Source organism: Diachasma alloeum, unplaced genomic scaffold (genome assembly GCF_001412515.2).
Source record: "Diachasma alloeum isolate Michigan unplaced genomic scaffold, Dall2.0 Dall_scaffold_00198, whole genome shotgun sequence".
Taxonomy (NCBI): Eukaryota; Metazoa; Arthropoda; class Insecta; order Hymenoptera; family Braconidae; genus Diachasma; species Diachasma alloeum.
Window position 1 is genome coordinate 683,251 of NW_021680363.1, and position 10,076 is coordinate 693,326.

A 10,076-nucleotide genomic window follows, 5' to 3' on the forward strand; every position below is an offset into this window, starting at 1 on the left:
TTCATCTCCACTCATGTGTGCCCAAAAATCACCCACTTGACGTCCTCCAGTGGGGGTGGGGGACAGGATTCTTGAATTCCCCTTATTTTCCAGGTTTTTCACCGGAAATCGGATACTCTCGACTTAATTGAGGGACGCTTTGCCATTTGAACACGAAATGAATTACTTCCGCCTCAGGAAACATCCCTCAGGTAACCCAGATACTCTCTTTTTCATCCCCCTGTAATTGAAGGGGGGGGGGAGGGGAATTTCTTGGGGAGGGGGTGAGCACAAATAAAAATTCACCAGAGAAATGTAGAATCAATGAAAAATCATCTTTTTATGCTGGATGATTGATTTATTGAGGTTTTCCGGTCTATACAAGATGATCGTTTCACACAATCACGTGGTCAAAATTCAATGTTATACATTTCAAACTCAATAACTCGTGTCACGTCCATTCTCGTCAGAACATTAAATGCACCAAAAAGAAAATTTGTCACATTATATTTCATCTATATATATATTTATATTCTTGAATGTATATTGCAAGATGATATACCGAATAAATTTAGATAATACGTAATTTATCTTAAAATCATGAACGATTATTTACAGGGTTGTATTTTCTATTAGTTTCACTATTTCATTAGAATTTGTTTTTATCATTTATTGTATTTATATCAACGATTCTATCTACGTTCACACTATTAAGTCTTTATTTCTTCATTCGTTATAAGTTGTGATTATCTACACACATAAAAGGTATTGGACAGCGGTTAAGGTAGCATGGTCATAAGCTCATTCTGAAAATATGAGTGAATTAAAATAATTTTCATTTTGGCATTGAAAATAAATTGATTTTTTTTCTTTGAAGTTCATGACCTAAGCGGACACTGTATCATCCAAAAGGTAAAAAAATTGTTCGTGAACTAATAATTAACTTGCAAGTTGCAAGTTTGTCGGTCAAGAGAAATTAATTTTTTATCAATTATTATAAATTATTTAGGCCGATTTTTCCGATTTTTCTGGTGTTTTGCGTAAATAGGGAAATTTGACAAATTTGAGGTCTAAATTTTCATCAATTTACGGTTCCACGGAAATTTCAAAGAATTTCACATTTTTATGATGAAGAAATCAATGGAAAGTGTAAATTGCACTTCAATTATTCCCATAAAAGTACTTTCAGGCGTGATTTCATAGTAAATATTCATGTTTAGATTGAAAATTCAAGTAAGTTGGGAAATTATCGCCCCCCTTGCTAAAAAACCTCAAAAATTTTTACTGCAATTTAAAATTCAATGATCCCTTCTCCCCAAATCAAATTTAACATTGCTCTCCTGAAAATTATTTACTACAAAACAGTCCCTAAAGTTTCATTTTTTTTCGAACATGGATTCAAATTCCTTGATCAACATGAGCGTTGAAAAGTTCAATCCCATTCTATTCTAATTAAACGCCTTAAATTTCACGGAACTCTCCTAAAATTTTTTTTCCTCTCAATAATATCAACTTTTTCTGAGATGCAACAACTGGAGTGTCGAGACGACCATACTACCTTAAATTTGTTCCTTCACTTGAATAGAAGATGTCTGAAGTGTCTCCCATATTCATTCTCATTTCGCCCTCCTCTTGTACCTCCTCTTCTGTTTTCCCCCCTCCCTCGAGATCGGTAATGCCAGGGGCTATGGGTAGCTCCAGGGTATCTGATGAACGAGTTCGGTAGGTCACTCGGAGTAACTGGTTTTGTCGCTTGCGTCATCGGGACTGGTTTCCCGGTAGGCGTCGCCCGTGCCATTAGCGTGTGAGCCCTGATTTGGTGGCCTTATGACGGTGGGCAGGTAACCGGTCCCCGTGTAGGGAGCTGCGAGGAACCTGTGGCGGGTCGGTGGGCTGGGGCCGCAGTAACCACCGCGGGATACGTAAGCACCGGCTGATGAGGCAGCTGAGGCCGCTGCTGCTGATGCCAGCGCCCCCGCCAGGGGGGAGAATGCCGATTTTGGTTGGAGACTGTCTTCGCAGACTAGGACCTCCATGGCTGAGACCACGTCACCTGCGCAATTATCAATTTATTGTGAAGAATTTGAGTTGAATTGTCTGATGGCGGGCTCTCGCGCGCCTCTATGACGTGAGAATAGACGAATGATATGGAAAATGAAGTGTGACAGGCTTTCAAGACATTGGCGATATTCAATTCGATATTTTTGAGACAACTTTTCAGAAATGACGTCATGGCGTGTGCGCGTGTCTTTTGAAGGACTAAAATGGGGGCGCCTGTGACGTGAAAATAGACGAATGGGATGGTAGACACAGGAGTGTGACTACAACCTCCATTGCTGAGACTACATTACCTGCACAATCATCAACTTATCATCAGGAATTTAAGTTGACTAGTTTGATGACGCGCTCTCACATGCCTCTATGACGTGAGAATAGACGAATGATATGGAAAGTGAAGTGTGACAGGCTTTCAAGGCATTGGCGATATTCAATTCGATATTTTTGAGACAACTTTTCAGAAATGACGTCATGGCGTGTGTGCGTGTCTTCTGAAGGACTAAAATGGGGGCGCCTGTGACGTGAAAATAGACGAATGGGATGGTAGACACAGTCAGGAGTGTGACTACAACCTCCATTGCTGAGACTACATTACCTGCACAATTATCAACTTATCATCAGGAATTTAAGTTGACTAGTTTGATGACGCGCTCTCACACGCCTCTTTGACGTGAGAATAGACGAATGATATGGAAAATTAAGTGTGACAGGCTTCAAGACATTGGCGATATTCAATTCGATATTTTTGAGACAACTTTTCAGAAAGGACGTCATGGCGTGTGTGAGCGTCTTTTGAAGGATTCAAATGAGGGCGCCTCTATGACGTGAGAATAGACGAATACGGGAACTTGGAAGTGTGACAGGCTTTTCAGATATTCGCGATATTCATTCGATATTTTTGAGACATTTTTTTTGTCAAATGACGTCATGACGTGTGCGTCTTTTGAAAAATGACTAGAATGACGGCGCGCACTTGCGCGTCTCTATGGCGTGAAAATAGACGAATGAGATAATAGACTCAGTCAGCAGTGTGGCAGGCTTTTGAGATATTTGTGTGACACAACTACCAAGAAATGACGTCATAATGTGTGCCTTTTTAATAAAAAAAAATTATGATTCTGCTACGAAGGGGGGAAGGGGTGAAATGCATCATTAGTTTTGATATTGTGAGGTTGGAGGATTAATTGGTAGATTGACTGATTGACTTTCATTTTTTACCTTTACAACGATGCAACAGTGCCTCAACATCAGCCCGACGTCTCCCTGGAAAGACCCTCAATAACACATCAACTGGCGATCTCTGGTGTTGCTGCTGTGAATGCTGTTGAACTTGGAGGCCGCACGCCTGGACATTTTGCATCTGCATTTGCATCTGCATTTGAATCTCTCGGGGCTCAGTGCCTAAGTGGTGATGATGGTGTTGGGGTTGATACAGAGCCGGCGAGCAGTATAGGGAGCTCGCCGCTGGGCCGTAAAGGGGAGCGTAAGGGGAGAAGTGGGCGGCTGCTGCTGCCGCCTGAATTCAGAAAACCGGGTCGAATATTAATTTTAGTTTTTCGTGATTATCTAGGAAATGCGCGATTATACAGAGATAATTGAAAAAACATTGTTAGAGATGAGGCTATGATGTTAGGGCGGATTGGGGGCAAGTGTTATGCACGGAGAGAAATTTTTGATAAAAATCACCCTACCGTTCTATAAAAGTGTATCATGAGTCATCGTTTCATTATTTCTATCCCGAAATTTAGTAAAAATTATCGATGATGATCAAATTTTATTCCACGTTAGAGAAATTTTATCCTGATAAAAATAAAAATTACCGTGCCGGTAGAGTAAAATTTACCAACCGTTCTTGAATTTTCGTTGCTATCTACTTAAAAATTACTGCACTGGAAGGGTAATAGTACATTACGCAACTAGTGCGGAAAGCAGGCGGTTACTGAGACCGCCTGCTGTCCGCACGTGTTGCGTATACTATTTTATATGATAAGTGCGTGATGAAGTCTGGCGGCGGAGGGGGGGGGGAGTGGGGGGTGTGGGGGGCGAAGCCCCCCACGAGAAAAGGGGGTCCAGGGGGCGAAGCTTCCAAATGGAAATTAGAGCCTAATGACTGAACGTAACCGTTTTTTTCGATCTCTTGAATCCTATTCTAAAAAGAACATACACTCAAAGTCGATAACTATCGATATCTCGCAAGTCTGTCACGCTTATTCCTCACTGGTTCCAGTCGTCTGAGGCGGCAAATTTAATTCATGATTGATTCAATTTTGAGATTTTCAGTGATGATTGTTACAATTACAGCGCGCAGTAGCGCGCGTTCGGTCTCGTTATGTAAAAAATCCAAATGAAAAGGCTTTGTTCGGAACATATTCTACTCGAGTGCCATCTGCTGGCCTTTTCGGCGTCCTTGAGTGAAACGAACAGGAGTTGGGGCAGACAATGAGAAATCATCAATGAAAAAACCAAATGTCAACTTTACCAACTGACTAAATTCCTCAATTATTCATGTCTTACCGCTAAAGAAGATGGCGGTGGACTGTGTCTCGGTTGAACAAGATCCACTGCCTGTAAAACCGCTTGCGTCGGGGTTTGCGGGGAGCTCGACGCTTTTCTCAGACTGAGATTCTCAGGCGCAGGAGTGTCAACCCTCTGTGGAGTCAGCGCTGGCGTCAAGGGTGGCGTGTGGGTGGGGCTGGGAGTCCCCGGGTCTGGGCTCCCGTCGTCCGTCTCGTTACCACTGTTTTCCCTCTTCCTTCCGATCAGTGAATCCGATTCATTCGTCATACCGTGGCCACTCGATCCACTGGCATGAGTCCGGCTTGCTGAGTGGGAACGGGAACGAGATCGGGATCGGGATCTCGATTTGGCCGACGGCCTCGCTTCGGCACCTGAATCCGAGTCTCTGTCGTCCTCGGTCAGTGAGTCTATGGTTAATCTCGCTCTTTTGGCACCTGGAAACATAAATTAAGTTCAAAATAGTTGGGAGTATAAATGTCTGAGCGAAAGCTGATTTTTATTTTTGATCATTTAGAGGGGGGTTTCATAACCTGATTGAAGATTTTCTTGAAATTATTATTAGTAATCGGTATCACTGGTGACAGGAGAGGTTTTCCACTTCATATTTAGAACTTTATTCAGTAAATCTGACTTCGCAAATTCTAACAATCACTTCTCATCAACGTGCAATAAATTTATTTAACTATGTTTCTGAAGCCATCGTTTTGAAAAACTGCTAATTGATAAACTTGAGGTTATATTGGTTTTCCCTTGCTTTTTAAGGTTGAACAAAATGAAACAAGAAATGGACTCGTAATTTCTGAATTCCTATTATTAAGTTCCGTGATTGAGATTGTATCTTTCTGTATTATTTTTATTTATGTCTGCATTTATTGTACCGAGCGACCAGCCTTGTGACCCCCTTGTATAAGTGCAATAGCACAGATGCAATAAATTATCTATCTATCAGTTTATTGAAGACTGACTCCGTCAGGAACAAGTCCAAGAATAGAGATAGGATGTCGATGGGATTTTCGAGTAGCAAAACTATTTGATGGTTAAAGATGAATATAATGATCCACTTAATTGGGATACATATCGGATATATTTTTTTGATGAGGATCCACTGAGCCAGAGTAGTTGAACTGCGATGCTTCATTCCATGGAATATGAACTCTCGAAAAATGAATAACGGAATATTCTCTCAAGTGCTGATGGTCATATCATCATCCAAAAACATTCGAATGGGGCTATTGTATTGATTGAAAGCTGCCAAAAACCCGCGGTTCAACGAGTGTGGCCTCTTTTTTATCCCACAGCCCACTCCGTACTCGAGTGTAAATTGTACACAATAAAAGTAACAATGAAAAACGCAAAGCGTGTTACGAGAGGATCTGAAGTGCATTCCCTCACAGTTGTGTGCTACCTGCTCGGAGTTATTGTTGATACCTGTTACGTCGAAAAATATTGGTAACAGAGGGATATCGGAGTGAGATGAGATCAGAAAGAGGAAGGCGAATGAAAGTGATATTGTACACGAGAATTGTTAAACGCAAGTTAGCCGCAAGTGCACGTGCACCACTACGCACTCATCCAGGGATAATGGTCGTGTTTCAAGTGGTGGTTTAACTTTCAAGGACTATTAACGGATAGTATAGCATAGTAGAAGGTGGAAGGAGGCACGAAAGTGTTTCCACCCCACTCTGTCTCTCTTTTCGCCTCGTTAGGGATAATCATTTGAGCGAGGAATAACTCTGGTGAACCGAGGAGAGAGGATTCTTCGGGGATTAAAAGCCGCTATTGTGTAGTTTGGGGATTGGAATTTTAGAGAAACTTTTTTTTCTCAGATGAAAAAATTCCCCAAACGAGGAAATGAGAATTCGTCTCAAGACAATTTCTAATTTCAAGTAATTAGTTAATTTCAGTAGCGAAGTGGTAAAACGGTATGAGTCAATTTTGACTATTGACCAGTCTTCAATCAATATCTCGGAATCTAAGGGAGATAGCAAAATTTTTGTTATAACCTTTTCTGTGGAGCCGATTGAGAGCTACAACAAATGTAGTTACGAAAATTTCGCTATCTCCCTTAGATTCGGAAATATTCCTCAAAAACTCAACCGGGAGATGCGTCGACTGAAACCCGTTTATCACTTCGCTACTGATTTGTCTTTAAAAAATTATGTGTCAAACCCATATAACAAAACGGCGAAGGAATCAGGGTATTTGGAGAAATAACAATAAGGTTTAGCGATAATAACATGACTACACGGAGAGAAATATTCAGTAAAAATTACGGAACTCACAATTCACTCACCGATTACGGAATCGATTCAGAAAATTTAAGTGACGGTATCGTAATTTTTCACAGGAGATTCAGATAAAAATTACGGAACGCTCCGAAAAAATTCCGTGACAGTTCCGTAAAATTTCCTATACCCACATTTCGCTCCGGAGTTACGGAAAAGATACGTAATTTTTATTGAATATTTCTCTCCGTGTAGACATTGATTCCGTCAAGTTAGGCTTTAAATAAGTTTTGGAAGGTTTAAATTTTTAAAAAAGATTACAGTGTATTGTAATCTTGTTCCGTATCGAAGGTGTGTCTATCCGATCCAAACAAATTATCTTTCTCAGCATCTACAGTCCCTGAAAAATCATTCGAGTCACGAAAACCGAGACGCCTCTACTGCTCGAGTGTATTTCGATACGAGGGAAAGTTAATAAGAGACTGTGCAAGGGTGAACCAATATCCCAGTCAAAGGCCAGACCCGTATTTCACGCGGGGGCACCATGAATACAGACTATATCCACCTTCACAAAAGCTCCTCTCATACTCTTTCACTTATTAATACATTTTAAAACGAAGTGAATAGCTGAAACTCGCAATTGAGAGAAAAATGTTTTTATGAGTTAAATTGAGGGTATTTCTGACTGACCAGTGGTGGGATACTCAACCCCCCCGCCCCCCCGGTGTTTTCAAGTATCTGATACTCGAGTGGGGCGGCTGATTTATAATCATTAAGAGAGAAAAGCTGCGTGGCTTGGGGGCGAGTTCATGTATTTGAAAAAAAAATTGTACTACGTTTGAGGAGAGTATTGGGAGGAGGTAGAGAGAAAATATACAGGATTAAAGAATCGTTTGGAAACTCGAACAGCCGGGCGTACGAGAGCGAGTTCATGTCTGCCGAGTGGTCTGACGGAAATAATTGCGAGAATGATGTTGGAAATTCACATGCAAGTTTTTTTCAATTTTTCCAACGATTTCGCTTTGGAAATTATCCTGGGTATACGGAGAGAATTTTTTGATAAAAATTATCCTACCGTTCTATAAAAGTGTATCATGAGTCATCGTTTCCTCATTTCTATCCCGAAATTTAGTAAAAATTAATATATGATAATCAAATTTTATTATAAGTTAGAGAAATTTTATCCTGATGCATAATAAATTTTACCCTTCCAGTCCAGTAATTTTTACTCTACCGGCACGGTAATTTGCGGAACGGAACGTAAGAATTGCTCACCAGCTTCATAAAAATTGTTGAACATTCAAGAATTTTTGACTTTGGAGGCATAATAAGTCGGGAAGTTTCTGTAAGATTTCACTTCTTGGGGAAAAATTACGTGACAATTTCGTGCTTTGTTCGGTGATAAACCTGAAAATTCACTAAACATTTCAGCTTTCTTCATTTCCATTGCTATAAAAATTGCCGGAAGACGATTCCGCATTGCGGATAACGTGAATTGTTCCGTAATTTTTACTGAATATTTCTCTCCGTCTAATGTTATCAGATTTGAAAGGAAGAATTGTTCTGCTCTGAATACAGACCAATATTCCTAGCCTGATGGGATTAATAAGAGATATAAATGTTTCCGAATATTCTCACAGATGATTCGAGCAGAAAGAAATGCGAGGAATGCATCTGAGAGGGTAGCGCGACCTCGCTCCCCATTTCCGCCGACAATTTCAACCCTCGTAATTCCCAACAGGGAAACACATCCACGACATAGATATAGTAAACCCATCGTCGACACTTTATTAAACGTTCCATAAGTGCCCATTCATCGTTTCTAGGAGATTATTATGCGCGCTAGCGTTTCGAATTTACTACCGTAATATTTCTGTAATAGTCATCCGCTTTACCATTATAACACTTTATCTATTCCATATTCGATACGAAATATCTTGGGTTTATTGTAAATTGAACGGGTTCCAGCGGACTACGATTATGAGTGTGTAATTGAAAATATAAATCTGGATTGATCACCCCATACCATTTTTTCAAATAACTTTCTTATGAAATCGAGAAAAATTCTGGAACTTGTACGTACTTTCAAGAAAAATTATTAATTTATCACCCACAAGTTTGAAGTACCTTAAATTGAATTCAAATTCACAACATTGAGAATTCAAGTGCAACTATTGCTTAATTTTCAAAAAATTTCTACCAACGATAGCACCACACCAAAACAATCTACCCCAAAACCCTTGAATTTAAATCACTCCCAATCCTCACCAGCGACATTCGCCCCCCTCCCCTCCCCTCCCCCACACCCGTTGAAAACCCCATCCGAGAATATGACGACTTTTACAAACTGCATGAAGAGGATGTCCGAGTACCAGTAGGCGAGACGTCCCGGACACACGTTAATACGTTTCAAGCACCCCTCCCCACCCAGACCTGACGTACATATCCTCAGCATAAGTGCAAGCGCGGCATCCCCATTGAAGGACAAACAATCTCTAAATGTGGATGGATTTAACGTCAGATATATCGCCAGCTTCTCACTCTCCTCCCGTTGAAGGGTCAGTTGAATGTATATTTCCCATCCTTGTTCCCTGCCACCAATACACATATTCAAACAGAGTGGCTTGTACAAGTGTGGTGATGTATATATAACGAATTGTTGGCTATGGAAAATGAGGGAGAACAGGAGTGGGGAGGGGGGGGGGTGGAGGAGGGGTGGGAAGGGTGTGAAATGGCGTAAACGCGTGGTGGCAGTCACCGGGTGTCTCGTGGCGGACGACGAGGTGCGGCATATTCTCTCGCGGCGGGTATCTATCTCCTCTCCCAATGCGTATACTATCCCTGGATAAGCGGTGGAGACAGACACGGACAATGGAATCAAGCTGGGACAATGCGCGAATAATTTAGAATGGCATATAGATGTTGGGTGGGTGGAGGTGGTGGCTTCCGGCCTACGTTAGCTTTTGGGGAAAGCTGAACGGGTGGTGGGAGGGTGGTAAGCTTGCATTGCCACCCCCTTTTGGGAACATAATGGAGATAGTAGAATAGGAGCAATAGGACACAGCCCAACTATACACCTTCCGTATGGCTCCTCTTGGGGGACGTGTCAGCCCTTTGCACAAACGTGGGCTACTGTGGAGGACGGGAAACATAGCTATAAATTTGAGACCAGTCTCAGATTGGAAGGGGGGGTGTAGAATTCGAGGTTGTGGTTGTTCGGGAAGATAACGAATCAACTACGCGAGGCAACAGTTTGCAAAACTAGAGATTTAGTTTATTGTCGTGAATGTGGTATGT

The 10,076-nt window shown here is 41.4% G+C and overlaps 1 protein-coding gene across 1 annotated transcript in view; it reads right to left on the bottom strand.

Moving 5' to 3' along the window:
• Window positions 1-1,706: 1,706 nt before the first annotated feature.
• The window catches only part of LOC107048948 (doublesex- and mab-3-related transcription factor A2), a 22,373-nt gene continuing 14,003 nt past the window's right edge, over window positions 1,707-10,076 (bottom strand). Inside the window, exons 3-5 of the mRNA XM_015272404.1 lie at window positions 4,552-4,988; window positions 3,256-3,553; window positions 1,707-2,032 (exon numbers count right to left, since the gene is read on the bottom strand). Coding sequence (XP_015127890.1) covers window positions 1,707-2,032; window positions 3,256-3,553; window positions 4,552-4,988 — 1,061 coding nt within the window. The remainder of the gene's footprint in view (window positions 2,033-3,255; window positions 3,554-4,551; window positions 4,989-10,076) is intronic.